This window comes from Cydia pomonella, chromosome 16 (assembly GCF_033807575.1).
Source record: "Cydia pomonella isolate Wapato2018A chromosome 16, ilCydPomo1, whole genome shotgun sequence".
NCBI classification, from domain to species: domain Eukaryota; kingdom Metazoa; phylum Arthropoda; class Insecta; order Lepidoptera; family Tortricidae; genus Cydia; species Cydia pomonella.
Genome location: NC_084718.1, coordinates 1355058 through 1370641, shown reverse-complemented (window position 1 = coordinate 1370641; position 15584 = coordinate 1355058). Strand labels below are relative to the sequence as shown.

At 37.1% G+C, this 15584-nt stretch overlaps 2 protein-coding genes across 3 annotated transcripts; one reads left to right on the top strand and one right to left on the bottom strand.

The window, feature by feature from the left end:
• Positions 1–3101: 3101 nt before the first annotated feature.
• On the bottom strand, positions 3102–7177 carry LOC133526200 (protein phosphatase inhibitor 2-like). Its single transcript, XM_061862714.1, has 2 exons — positions 6654–7177; positions 3102–5072 (listed from the first exon to the last, which is right to left on the bottom strand). Exons 1-2 carry the CDS (start codon positions 7056–7058, stop codon positions 5004–5006), a joined length of 474 nt encoding a protein of 157 aa, XP_061718698.1. The 5' UTR covers positions 7059–7177; the 3' UTR covers positions 3102–5003.
• A 115-nt stretch (positions 7178–7292) lies between these two features.
• LOC133526198 (zinc finger protein 845-like) lies at positions 7293–13193 on the top strand. Of its 2 annotated transcripts, XM_061862711.1 has the most exons (4): positions 7293–7890; positions 8953–9105; positions 9674–9826; positions 10256–13193. In XM_061862711.1, exons 1-4 carry the CDS (start codon positions 7770–7772, stop codon positions 12088–12090), a joined length of 2262 nt encoding a protein of 753 aa, XP_061718695.1. In that variant the 5' UTR covers positions 7293–7769; the 3' UTR covers positions 12091–13193. The 2 variants fall into 2 exon arrangements, with proteins under 2 accessions (XP_061718695.1, XP_061718696.1); XM_061862712.1 differs by lacking the exon at positions 8953–9105.
• Positions 13194–15584: the final 2391 nt, after the last annotated feature.

Genomic DNA, 15584 nt, shown 5'->3' with positions numbered 1-15584 from the left:
CTACCATGTGCCACATACTGCTTTTCACATCACCTATGAGCCCTAAAATGTTATGCAAAAAGTAAATAAATCGTGTTCTAGAACAGAAAAGTGCCACTTTGATCTCTTCTAGCAGGGAAGAAAAAGCTCTTATCCGAATAGGTGATGTGAAAAGTGTAAAGATTATTATAATGTAATGTTTACCCAGGTATTGGCTGTTGTATTTATAAATGTTGTTATGTATTTTTCATGTCACTATATGCTGTTACTATAAATATTGTATTGACTTGTAAAAGAGCCCTTAAGTGCCAAGTAGGCACTTGCAGAATACATTTTTGAATTTTGAATATCTCGCTCGCTTTAGGGTCACCTCTTTCTCTAAATTCATGTTTGTAAACCAAGAATTTAAGTTGAAGAGCAAATAGTTTGTTTTTAAATCAATCCAATGAAACTAATTCCTAAAACATATTTGCACAATAATTATTTCTGCAGCTTGAATTCCAAAACTTCTATCATATATAACTGTCACATATGCATTTTCATGGCTTAGGTTAAAAATATAATGACAATACAAAATATATAAACTTACATAAGCGATGCAAATATGCAATAATAGATAAGAAACTCTGTATAATTTACTATACGCTCATAATGTGTATAATAGCTCTTAGAACCGACTGAACAGATTTGGAAGGAAACACGTATGGCATCTTTAATAAATTGATAATGAACGCAATAGGGTTGTTTCCATTTTTTGAAACGCTTGTATTACGTTCTATATTAACTAAAAGTTGCCCTAAAATTTAACTTTTATACTAAAAACGGCTTTAAATATGTTAAATTAACAAAATATATTTTGACAGATGCTTTCGCGCCCAAAACGCTCTTTCAAAATTGTGTGACGTCACAGTTTACGGTTTGACACATAACGTAGAAGATACGAACTGTCAACTGACATGTGTCATTTGTTGTTTATCGCCTAACTGTCAACAGTGTCAATCCGAGAGTTGTGACGTCATCAGAATCTTCAATGACGTTTCGAGTTTGGTCACGTGACGTGTGCCAAAAGATAAATTCAATATTTACAAAAATATGGTCATTACAGGTCCCCTAAAAGTAGTTTAACATGTTCTTATAATCCAAAAGAATTTATTGGGATACAATTCTGCCCTAAGATTTGTAGATGGAAACAACCCTATTCTTTCGATATACAACAATCAAATCATTTATCACAACCTATAAATAATAATTATAACATAACTAATTTTAATAGTTGGATCAACGTTTTATATTCTTATTTGCATAGATAATATTTGTTATTTCACGTATAATTAATTTAATATTGAAATTAAAAATAATTTAATACTAATTTGAAATACAATATTTAAATACTAATTACTAATTACACAATTAAAAAAAATTCAGGTCTTTACTACTAACCTAACCTAAATAACACCCTATACTAGAAATTCACCCCACGACCCCCCCGACGCAAAAGTACCCATGACACTCGCCGCGTTGCCACGTTGAACGGCTATGGATAATCTTTGCATCAGGAAGGTCCCTGAGCGAGGATCCAACCCTCTCTCTCGCATGCGTCTCCCCACTTCCTCGAAAAAGGCCATGGCCTCGGCACACCAGCACCCGGCGGTTTCTACAGCAAGCGGGACAAATAAATAGTTCGCAAGGACCTCATATTTCTCCCGCTTGCGAACCGCAGCCAACTCGGCCGCTGCCCCTGCCATCCTCACCGTACGGCCAATATGCGACGCCGCGAAAGTGCTGACACACGTTGCGTCCCACACTAAACATTTCCCCTTCTCCCAAGGAACCAACGTCAACCCATCAGGTCTCTTCCCATCAGAGCGACTGAGGCCCGGAGGTTCCAGCACGCACGGGACGTTTGCAGAAACTAGCGCTCTCCGCACGATATCATTAAGCGCGTGGTGCCGCGGAAACCTCCCTGCACACCGACCACAACTCAACGCGTGATGACCGCTGCTCTCCACCCTAGTACCGCAGATACAAGCGTGGGGTTCACACACTGCACATATATATTTGAGTAATAATTGAGTTAATTATGTTATGATGTTTGTTATTTTAATGATTAAATTATCTGGCTTTTAATTATCATATTCACAGTTTCTAAACAAAACGTTTTTATCAAGTATTCACCAGAGATGTGCGAGAATGCGTAGCGAGGGACGTGTTCATTAACTAATAGAATAACTTCATTTTTAGGGTTCCGTACCTTGAAAGGAAAAAACGGAACCCTTAAGGATCACTTTGTTGTCCGTCCGTCCGTTCGTTTGTCTGTCAAGATCCTTTTTCTCAGGAACGCGTGGAGCTGTGAAAAAATCAAACTTATAAGCCAACGCAATCAAAAGATACAGCCGTATATGTCGCAAATTTTCGACACTCGCAAGGGAATCAATACCTACAAGGTACGTCCCGTGAACTCAGAATTTTGAAATTTGGTACGAAGCAACGTCTTATAGCACAGATACAGTAAAAATTGCGAAAACCGTAAATTTTTAGTTACATCATATAATAAAAATATTTACAGTACATATGGTGCTACTTTACCGCACTAGTGCGTAAATTAGCATATTACGTTACTGTGTCGAACATTTAAAGGGCCATATGTACTTTAAAACGTTGTACGATACATGTGCGAATAGGTAATTCGCAACTCGTGTCGATTTAAAACACTCCCTTGGGTGGTGTTTTAATTTATCGCCACTCGTTTCGAATTTCCTATTTTTCGCACTTGTATCGTAATGTACTATTTTAATAATTTATATGACTTGATTGTCGTGATGGGTGAACTTTTACTTATATACCTACAGTTTTGTACGGAACCCTCGGTGTGCGAGTCCGACTCGAACTTGGCCGGGTTTTATTTTTCCTTACTCAGTGTTTAGTGATTACATTGATTCTTAATAAACACATCCCTCGCTACACATCCTCGCACATCTTTGGTAGAAACGCAGCCTTAACCATGAAACACAAAAAAATAGTTGGTAAGATACTTTATTCCACTTGGAACTTCTATGGGAACTATGTGTTTGTGGCACTTAAGTATAAAATAATCAAAAAGATTGACTTGTACGGTCAACTAATTTGATTCCTAGGCCACTATAGAACCGTGTCATAATGACTTCTACAACAGTGCTTATTGAGTGATGCATGTCATGTATAGAGTAGTTAAAGCGACAAGGTTCTATAGTGGCCTAGGATTCAAATTGGTTGACTGTACATTGATGATCCTAATTTTGTAGTCTTTTTAAGTAATGTGTCTGTTCTACTTACAGTCAACCCTGGTAATTTTGAATACACAGTCACCACCAGGGCTTCCCATACGGGCCCACAGATTACCAGTCCGCCGGACGATATCGGCCTGTCAGTTATTCACGATTGTCAGCTTTTGGGAAAAACTGACAGGCCGATATCGTCCGGCGAACTGGTAATCAGTGGACCCCTTTAGGCTTAGTAAGTTCAGATATTTTTGATGGTGATTATGTGTGTAAAGTAAGGATGCTAAGAATTGTTTAAATGTAGATTGTTTGTTACAATGACCCACCTAACTCGGACGCACATAGCATTCTTACTTTAACATTGAAACAATCTACAAATATAATAGTACATTACGATACAAGTGCGAATAATAGATTCGAAAACGAGTGGTGATAAATTAAAACACGACCGAAGGGAGTGTTTTAAAATCGATACGAGTTGCGAATTACCTATTCGCACATGTATCGTACGACGTTTTACAGTACATATGACTCTTTAAATTTTCGACATAGTTACGTAATATGCTAATTATCGCACTAGTGCGGTAAAGTAGTACCATATGTACTGTAAATTTCATTGTTTAGCATGATATATTTTATTATTATTGTCTTTCATATCAATTACACACATTTTAAAGTTTAATCTTAAGACTGTTCAATGTCATTAAAGCATTCTAAATTAGCAAGATTGACTGATGAAAGAATTAATCACAGGTTCCATAGCACTTATGAACCTGAAGCTTAACACCGTGATGACTAAATAATTAATAGAATCAGGCATTACTTTGCGGAAATCCATATTAATCAAAAAAAGAAAAAATGACGTTGCTAATTCGCGAAATAATAACATCCTAGTCAACTAGCGCGGGTTGAAAATACGCAAGTAAGTATTTACTTGCGTATTTTTTTGCATACATTTAATGTTCCCTTCCCACCGCAAAAAATAAATACGTAATTAGCCAGGTCCACAAAGAGCGAGCATACGCGCGAGGCAATTTCCTCACGCACAATACGGCCAGTGTATACGTGCCTCGGTCGAGGCGGCGCGCGCGTTTTCCTCGCCCGAGCGCGGCACGGCAAATATAACAAAGGACCAACAAAAGTACAAAACTCGACACGAGTTTCGCCTCTCTACGAGGCATCAACAGATGCTGGATATGTTGACGGCTTCCGGCAACGAAAATGATCGGCAATAGGGGCATTCTACGGGCTAAGACTAATCTCATACGGACTAAGTTTAAAGCAGGCGACAGATAAGGAAACTCTTGTACTAGTTGTACTTGCAAATGTTCAGAAAATTCGCGTTTGTACAGTCACGTCTAAAATTATCGATACGGACAAATAGTTAAAAATATGTATACACTACGTTAATATATGGGCAACAAGATTGTGTATACATATTTTTGGTACTTTGTATATATAGATATTTTCAGACGTTACTGTATGGAACAACTCCATTAGAGTTAGCATTAATTAATTGACTAGCACGTTATTGTTTCGCGGATAAGCAAAGTAATATTTTTGTTTCAATTACCATGATGACTATTTGTGATGATTTGGCTTTTGAATGTTATAATGTAAAAGCCATAATGGCAGAACACAGGCCAAGATACTGATAATAATAATACTTGCAGCGTGACACAAAAGGTCTTTAAATGGTCTGGTAAGTGTGGTCTCTACAAGCCTTTACATGCAGCCTTGGAGGCGATGGGGATGTCTGCACGCCAGTCAGGTGGTCTGTTTCTCTTCGTCTTCCTCTTCTTCCTGGGCTAGCAGCTTTCTAGCGAGTTGTAATGCCTGCAAAATAATTTGTATTAATGGTAATGAGCAGAAACCCCAAAGAGGGTTTAATGTGGAGGTGTATGGTAGTAAATACATTTTTTTAAACCAGTCATGTTCATGTTGGATCACATTATAGGGAAGGTTTCATATTACAACTATACTTTTTTTTGCATTAGAAAGAAGGTAAGCGATCTTGAAGTGTCCTTATATTGAAAAACACTTTAGAAATATAAGTTGTAGCTAATATGTAACATTTATAGAGCATGTATGATCATTTACATTCTTTTAGTTTCTTAAGTAATAGTTACTAGTATTTTAATAGCATATTTCCATGAAAAGACATCAATATTGTTAACTCTTTCTAATGTTATACCAAACAAAGTATAGAAAAAGGATTACTGACAAAATCAAGTTTTACTTTAATGAGAACTTTCTCTATTTAGAGTCAACTCTAAATGGAGAAACTCTATCAAATAAATGCAAAAAAGTTTTTTGGAAAAAAAAAAATAGGAATAATTTTTTTTTGAACTATAACTGCAGCATAACACACTTTGTAATCATTGTGTGTGACTTTTTATTGGATTCATGATATAAATGAATCTATTTTGTTACAGGCCTACAATATTTTATAGTTCATATTAGTACATTACGATACAAGTGCGAAGAATAGGAAATTCGAAACGAGTGGCGATAAATTAATACACGACCGAAGGGAGTGTTTTAAATTGACACGAGTTGCGAATTACCTATTCGCACATGTATCGTACAACGTTTTACAGTACATATGGCCCTTTAAATGTTCGGCACAGTAACGTTATATGCTTATTTTCGCACTAGTGCCATAAAGTAGCACCATATGTACTGTAAAATATAATTATGTGCCTGTTGTTTACCTCTATCTTCATGTTTTTTATGTGTATCCGTGTACATTTTTTTTTTCAGAGGTTGTGCAATAAAGAGGATTTGTATTGTATTGTATTGTATAATTATAGTTACTGCAGCAACAACAACCTTCCTGTTTATTACAACCAAAAAATACTAATAGAGTTGTAAAAGAAACAGAAAGCGAAGAAAAAATACAAATCTTCTACTCGAAGAGGCCTATACCTCTTACCAGGGTTCTGGAGTAACTTTTTTTTATAAGTAACATTTGTATTAGATTAAGTACAAATACTTCATAGTGTATGTTATCCAGAAATAAATGGCTTTTATTTTACAGCAGTGATAAAATACACTTGTCTTCAGTAATGAAATACAGCCCATGCCTGTGTAATACAGTCATGGGCATCCTTTATGTATGGAACCCTGAAAAATAGTACTGATCTAAAAATCTATTTGTAAAGGCCTTTGCAGCATAAGTATTATGAAATTCTTGTATAAAATAAGTCAACAAGTACATGTATAAGAAGATAAGAACCATAACACCCCTCTTTTTGCGTTGGTGGTAAAAATATACTGAACGAAGTTTGCAAATAACCTATTTATATTTGTTCCAAATTGGTTTACAGTACATCAACTGCGCTCCTAAAACTGTAAGCCTTTACTGAACTGTACAAAACAAACAACATCAAGTACAATTCCTAAACCGTAACTCACCTGAAACTCATTGTAATGCATTTTCCTCTTCTTCTCAAACTCGAGACGGCGCTCCCGCGCCTCGTCCGATTCGTCCATGTCATCATCACTGTCGGTCTCCACACACTTAGGTGGCTTGTTCATACTAGCCGCCAGCTTAGCCGCCAAAATGTTTGCGTCCAGCTCATCTGCCGGCTCAATATCTCCGTCAACGGATTCTGAAAATGGCGTCTTCGGCTCGTCCACTTTCATGTGCCCGTAATCCTTATTCGCCGGGTGGAACGTCTCCATTATGTTAATCTCGTCGAATCGCTGCTCCTTCGCCCGCTTGCTCGTCGACGGAGCCCCATCGCTGCTCTGCACGTCCACGCTGCGTGACGTCTTCAGTATGCCCTTGGAGGGCTTCTTTTGCAAATTCTGAGCCATGCCGCTAATACTGTTGCATTGTTCAGAGCTAACGGGAAGATATTAAATAGATTTCAGCTTTTACTTTACCAAATAAGTCATGAACATCGATGGTTTTTCTAAATTCTACCATAATTTGACAGTTCGTGACAGAAGTTGGTGTTGTCATTCTGAATAAAATTTAAGGGGTATACAACATTACAGTTAGTGAAAGTTGGTAAAAGTTCTCTTCGGTTAAGTTAGTTGAAATTTTTATTTCAAATTTTTCGAAGCTTTCAGATTATTTTAAAGATACACTCGGTTTGTTTTTAGAAAAATCTAACAATAAAAATAATGCATTTTATTAAATGCATGCATTATCTATATGAGAGTATCCGAATGTACACTTATCTGTCAACCATAAAAAAGTCAGATTGTCAGTTGTCAAAGTCGCCATTTTATTTTGTCTGTCGCTCAGGTTATTGGGCTGTACATTATGTGGTCGTACATTAACCGAACTCTATAAGATTTGTGATTTGTTTTATTCCAATTTTTGCATACTTTATTATTTCATTGCGAAAGTTTACATAACTTACATTAGTAAAAGCATCGAAGGCTACTAGTATATATATATATTTTTATTTCTTACAAATCCTAATTTGTTGTTTTTCGTGCGTGAGCGTTCCTTCCTTGGACGCGTATTGTTTTATTACACCTGGTTGTCGTTCCTATCAGAAGTAGCACGAAGACAGGATGTCTTCGGAGCCAGTTTTCGTAAAAGTGGAGTGTGAGTTGGATACGCAAGAATGTAATGTGAAAAAAGAGGAGCCGAGTTCTGAGGAACCCCAGCCCATTAACCAATACTTATTAGATGGTAAGTCTACTTCTCTACAACATAGTATTGTAGCACTGTACAGTTCATTCAATTATTCTAAAGAATTTCAATAAATAACTCTGCAAAAGTATTATACAAAATAAAAGCTCTTAAGTTATTTTCAGAATGATCTATCACTATCTAATGTAGTGTGTAAATTGTGTAATCCAATACAATACTCTTTTAGCACACCTTACACAGTTTAAATACAAATCGTTTATTTACCAATTTTATACAAATTGACTTAACAGATTTAACTTAACATAAATTACATTTTACAATTAAGCTAATTTCCATCGGCCCCAAACTAGGCGTAGCCTGTATCTCGGGAACTGGGAAAGTAGATTTTACTGAGAGATTTAACAACCGAATATGATGGCTGTTTTTTGAATGAGAAATCTCAAATATAAAATACAATAGGTAATAAATAATAATAAAGCTGTGTGCAATATAATAAAAGTCAATGAGAAAATTAAGGTCAAGGGAAAGTAAAGGGATAACTTTAGATCAATCCTATTGGAACTTTTTTGTATTTAAAGTGAAATGTATTATTAATATTGTGTAAAGGACATGGTATGACACATGTATATCCATCTCATCCAGAACATATGAAACCTTTTTATAAGACAATCTTCCTTGTACAGTCAGCAATACTATATGCTTAGCACCTCTGCATACAAACTTCTATGCAGGGCGGGTATATTTTCTCTGCAGCTGACTGTGCTATTAGTCTGCCTTTTGGACTTTCTTGTTGATATTGTGCAACTCCCTGCAGTTTAGATGATGTTATGACCACTTTAGTTCTATGCCAATTTATTTTTTTAATAAATTGAGAATTAAATAATTGTACATGTCAGTGTGCCTGTTAGTAAATTAGAAGAAATTACCTTTACATAATGATTTCAGGTCATTGAAGATGCATCTGTAAATCCTTATTTAAAAAAATCAATTACTCATTGAAAGAAGATAGATTATTTTTGATTAGAATTTAAAGAATTGTCATAATTATAATAGGACTATGATTGATTAAGTTAAAAATAGATATATAAAATAATATTTCAGTACATGTCAACATGGAACCATCATATCGAATCAAGGAGGCTGAAGAAGTGGAGCGTGACTGGGACAACAGTATAGAAACCTGCAATGTGAAGAAAGTGATGGAGTTAAGTCCCAAGGTGCCTGGACCCAGTGATATGGATTATTTGTACAATGGTAAGTTTCATCAACATCCTACGTGGCCACTGCTGAGCACCGTCTTCTCATGGAAGAAAAATCATGCTTCTCAGCAGAGCACCGTCTTCTCGCTATGTGAGGATCAACCCTAAATTGCTGAAAGGGATAGTACCATATATAAGAAAGGGACAGCATTACTCGTCCCTGAGTTGCTGTCAAACTTCGGTTTTGTAGGAAGTTTCTTTTCTGTACGGTAGTACTATTACTTATTCTAAATAAAGAAAAAATGAACTATAGAATAATATATGTACAACATCAACAGCTTTTTCGAGCTTATATTGTGAGGACTGTGGGGCATTAAACATAGGATTTACTAAAAAAAGTTGACAAATAGATAGAACACAGTGGTAGCCAAACTATTCCATTTTAGCTACCACTGGATCACACTTGTAGGGGGATGTAGCCCCCCCACAGTGGAGCGTTATGGGGCAGTCTGGTTTATCCGCTATTTTTCTCAAGATGGTATTAGGACTGTTCCATGCCCAGCGCACGAAAAATTTAGAGAAATTTCTGTTTCAATGAAATAGAGTTTGTATTACTTTTTCAGTACATATTAAAGAGGAACCAGATCTGATAGTAATCAAAGAGGACTCTGAGCCACACAGCAGCAACCCACATGGGGCAGCCGAGAGTGAAGACTGTGACTTGTACATGAACCACAAAGCTGAGGATGGGTCGTCTCATGGGTCAGCGTTTAAAGGTCTGTATTATTTTGAGTGTCACCAACTGTTTTGTTGTGCATTGAGTTATTACTTATTTAATAAATACTAGCAGTCTAGGCGAACTCTTTACCGCCCGTCAATTAATGACCGAGATTGATTTTGTAACAAAGCTGTTCTAAATTATTAGCTATTCTGCTAATCAGGGTAGAAAAGACTTCAACAAATCAGTAATAATAAAATCATCCGTCCACCCATTCTTGGGTTATAAATGATGTATCTAACCCGACATTGTTTTATATATTTATATTATGTTAATTCTCTCATTTTAAAACGACACTGAAATAACATGATCATTACATGTTATTTCAATATAATGTTTTGAAGTAGAACGTAACTTCAATTGTATAGGTATGTTCTTTCATCTCTTGATGCAGCATTGAAAACCGAAAACATTTATTATTTTGCAGGGGCACAGATAAAAACTGAGAATTTTCCATCACAAGGCTGGCGTTGCTCGGTGAAGCTGGAGCGTATGCAGGTGGACGCGGCGCGCCGCACGTGCCGGGTCGGGCGCCGCACCTACACGCTGCACCGGCCGACCTTCTTCTGCGACTTCTGTGGCTCGTCATTCCAAGACAAACAGCTTCTCGTAGACCACGAGAAAACAGAACACGGTGCCACGAGTTTCATGTGCAACAAATGTGAATTTACTACTATCAACAGGACGGTTATGAAGGCTCACATCCGTAAACACAACGCGACTCGACTGTTCCGCTGTGGTGTCTGTAGCTACTCCAGCTTATTAAGAACGGCTGTGCGCCGTCATCGAAAAACGCATAGTGTAGAATCTTTCAAGTGCAGGTACTGTGACTTCACATGTGGTAATAAAAATTATTTCGCACTACACGAGAAAATGCACACTGGTGCAAAGCTGACCCTTAGATGTGATCACTGTGATTTTAGTTCCGTTCTAAAACCTAACTTGGAAAGACATATGTTGTTGCACATGGGTATTAAACCGTTTAAGTGTAGCAATTGCAATGTCGCGTGTAGTTCGAAAACAGATTTACGAATTCATCAGAGAATACACACGGGGGAGAGGCCGTTCAAATGTAACCTCTGTAATTTTTCAAGCACTACAAAAACGAGCTTACGTTATCACCTAATGCGGCACACCGGGGACATGCCTTATAAATGTGATTATTGTGACTACAAATGTTGTAAAAAACAAAGGTTGAAAAGACATTTGATGACGCACAATGACTTAAAGCCATTTAAATGCGGTCAATGTGATTACCGGTGCAGTCAGAAAGCAAACTTAAAAAGACACCAGTTGAGACACACTGGTGGAAAGCCTTACAAATGTAGTCAATGTAACTACACAGCCCGGTATCACAGCAGTGTACTAAGACATCAAAAAACATTGCATTATGGTGAAAACAGTATAGTGCATAAATCGGACTTAAAAATTCATCAAGAATCTCACGTCAGTAAACACAGAAGTGAAAAATCTTTAAAATGCACTTACTGTGATTTCTTTTGCCAACGGAAGTTTAACTTCCAAAGACATATAAGAAGGTGCCACAATGAGAAACTTGAGAAGTTATATAAATGTACCGATTGCGAGTACACTACTGATTTTTCCTGTAACCTAAAAATACACCAGCTGGTTCATGCAGGGGATGAGCTTGACAAAGACAAGCCATTGAAATGTACGCATTGTAAATACAGGTGTAGTAAGGAAGCAAATATGCAAGTACACATCATGACACATACAGATGAAAAGCCTCTAAAATGTAGCTACTGTGACTACACATGCCGTGCCAACAAAGCTCTGCTAAAGCATTTGGTGAAACATGGAGTAAAGCCTTTTAAATGCAAATGGTGCGACTTCACATGTGATTCATGGACAATCTTACAAAATCATAAAGTCGTGCACGCTGGTGAAAAGCGATATAAATGTAGCGTTTGTGATTATGCATGTACTCGCTCATCAGGACTAACATCACACAAGGTAGTACACAGTGGGGAGAAGTCATATGCATGTAATATCTGCAATTACAAGACTGTTCGGAGATCAAGCTTAAACCGTCACCTGGCAACACATACTGATTATAAGCCTTTCAAATGTAGTTATTGTGATCACTCTTGCAGGCATGCATATTTACTACGTCGGCACGAGGCATTGCACAAAAAGGAAACGATGAATGTAGCAAGTGATGAAACAATTTTGAGCCTCCAGGCGCCGGTCTCGCCCTTACAAGAACAGCAAGAGATAGTTGTGAAACAGGAAAACGTATGAGCTGTAATCCTTTAAGGCTGTGGTTGTCTCATTGTATCGGAAGATAGAAAAATCTCTAAGGAACCTGTATTTTTTAAATACCTAAATAATAAACCTTTGTTAAATACGCTAGTAATTAAAAATAAAACGTCATTTTCATGGTCTGCTACCAAAACGAATTATTAGAAAGATGTGTATATATATGTGTGTATGCGTGCGTACATGTCGGCTTTTCTCCAGGCTTTATAAAATTTGTTGAAATAATGTTTATTTATACTTATAAAAAAAAATACTAAATATATTTTTGTTAAAATATGTTCATTTTCAAGGTGCTTTTAATACTGTCTGAACTAGTTCTTCATATTTTATATAAAATAGTTGAGATCACGAGGCCAAAAACGAGATGGCGAGACGACCTGGACTCATTTCGTGGCGACTGGCGGGAGCATGCACAAAGCCGTGACGAGTGGCGGAAAACAGGGGAGGCCTTTGCCCAGCAGTGGGACACAATGTAGGCTATCAAAAAAAAGTTGAATAGACTGAAATAGATGTCAAATACTGAAGATAAAGTGACTGAACTCTTTAGGCCCTCCAGAGGCCGAGGCTGGAATCGAAACTGCGTTTTAAGTTTAGGTGGTTAACGCCAAGATGAATAAGATGATAATGTAGTTTTTTCTTTAGTGCCATGTAGTTTTTTCTTTAGATTATAATGTATATATTTACTTAGTTGCGTGACTACTTAAAACCGCAAATCAAACTCCATACTAATATTTTAAACGCAAAAGTGTCTGCCTGTTAATACCTCTTCACGCTTAAACCGATTTAGTTAAATTTGAAATAAATTGAGTCCCAGAGGACATAGGATAATTTTTATCAATTATTTATTTTTATTCACTATCTGAAGGTTGTCTGGAAGAGGTCGCTGTTTAGCGATAAGTCCGCCTGTTGTTGCCTACCAATTTATATCCTTTCTCAATTCTTTTTTTTATGTAGTGTGTAATAAATAATTTTATCATTATGTTTATCATTCCACGCAAACGTAGTACTGGCAAAAGCTTGTATTCAATAAAAATAATTTTATTTGATAAATATTTGTGATTAAAAAGATTTAATTTTTATGCAGGTTTTGCAGACTTTATTACTCGCAAGCTTAATGGACAGGGATTTTGAAATAACTTTTACAGTACGTATGGGGCTACTTTATAGCACTAGTGCGAGAAGTAGCATATTACGTTACTGTGTCGAACATTTAAAGGGCCATATGTACTGTAAAACGTTGTACGATACATGTGCGAATAGGTAATTCGCAACTCGTGTCGATTTAAAACACTCCCTTCGGTCGTGTTTTAATTTATCGCCACTCGTTTCGAATTTCCTATTTTTCGCACTTGTATCGTAATGTACTATTATGTGTGTATCATTTCGATTCCGTCTCTACGATCCCATCGCCTTGCAACTTTCGAGGTGATAAGCAGATCAAACCACTGGCGCCTATTTCACCACACTAACAATTTTCTGGGCGTTTCCGGGGCAGTAAGAACAGTATCAATACACATTTATATGTTAGACCAGCATAGTACAGAGAATTGTCACTATGAGGTTAGAATTGTCACAGTTGTGAAGGGGTCATAGAGTAAAGTATATGGGGGCCTGAAATTTATATGGTCGCGCCAGTTGCAATGGGGTTGGCTGGTAGAAGTACTTTACATATGGCGCCAGCGTAGGGTTTACTTGTCACCTGGCAATCCCTAGAATTGTGTCAAATCTTGTTTTTAACACGCTTTTATTAGGTCGACCTGTATGTAACTATGTAATGGAATCTAAGGTAACTAATTTAACTATCTTCCAAGGATCGTAGCGTCCTGAAAATTGGCAGCTGTATGTAGTTCTGATGACAATACAATAATATGGTACTGTCGAACCTGATCTGATGATGGAGCCGGAAGATATGAACTGGAACTTCATGATGGAACCTCGTATCATAGCTGTGTATGGATTTGTTAGAAAAGTCTTGTAATGAATTTTGACCACACCACGATTAGGTTTCAAGGTTTGATGATGAAGCCGGAAGATAGGCACTGGCATTCCATGATGGAATATCGTATCATAGTCGTGTTTGCACTTGTGAGAAAGGTCACGTAATGGACTTTGAACAATAATATGGTACTGTCGAACTGATCTGATGATGGAGCCAGAAGATATGAACTGGAACTTCATGATGGAACATCATATCATAGCTGTGTATGGATTTGTTAGAAAAGTCTTGTAATGAATTTTGACCACACCACGATTAGGTTTCAAGGTCTGATGATGAAGCCGGAAGATAGGCACTGGCATTCCATGATGGAATATCGTATCATAGTCGTGTTTGCACTTGTGAGAAAGGTCACGTAATGGACTTTGAACACGATCAAGTTTCACATTCATAAAAGCGTGTTTTTCTAGTGTTTTTAAAACTATTAATTTATATTTTGAATTTTATGGCTCGGATGCTAGTCTTTAAGTCAAATCTTACAGAAAACTAGATAGAGGTAAAACCTATGCTGGCGCCATCCAAGCAAACCTTGGAGGATTTAACAACTGGAGTCGCCTTTATGAGCTTACCCCTCTTCGAACACCGCGGCCAATGGTCAAATGTATTGTATGAACTGACGTTTATCTGACATGGCTTTTTGTACGTTACGTACAAAAATTTATACATTGGATGTGCCCCCCCTTTCGCAAAACTCTGCAGACTTTCGTACAGACAAGGCGTCTCCAGTTGTTAAATCCTCTAAGGAGCAAACCAATGACAGTTGCCAACCCCATAAAGTTAAGTTTTGCTACCTTCAATGACATCGCTACACGAAAATATGTTCAACACAAATAGAGCGAAGTCTTTAACGCTGTTGTAAGTTATAGCCTATAACCTCTAGGTATTAGGAAAGAAAAAACGCTTAGCAAATTGGACAAGTATTTATTTAACCCTTACTATAAATAAATAATCTTAAAGTAACTCTCAACATAATAATTTTAACCTTTTTCACGCCATGTCAAACATAAGTGTTACTCGGATGCCACGTCACCAAAGTGTCAAAAGTGAAATTAATTTTATGCATACGCGCGTAAGTCTATATTATTTATTTGCAAGAACGGTTTGCACTAATTACACTTGCAATTTATGAATATTAATTAAAAAACTTATACATAAGTAACAGTGTAAAAAATATTCTTCAACTCTTCACATTCACTACGTCACAGTAAGGGAGGAGGGAGGCACCTGCACGCTAGTTTAGACCAGGAATCAGTGAACATATCTACTTGTAGATCGTTACTCAGAAGCCCGTTCAACGTGTGGATCATATCGCACAATGGTGATGGCGGCGAGCCGCGGTCCTGCGCGGTTTGACAGCTGCAGGTAGGGGCGCCGGCGAGATTTGTTCGAAGGAACAGTAATGCGGCTGAGGATGTTGTGCAGTTCCACGCTGTTGATCATTTTTCGGAGTGTTGAAATAAGGTTGTAAGCTACACGCCAC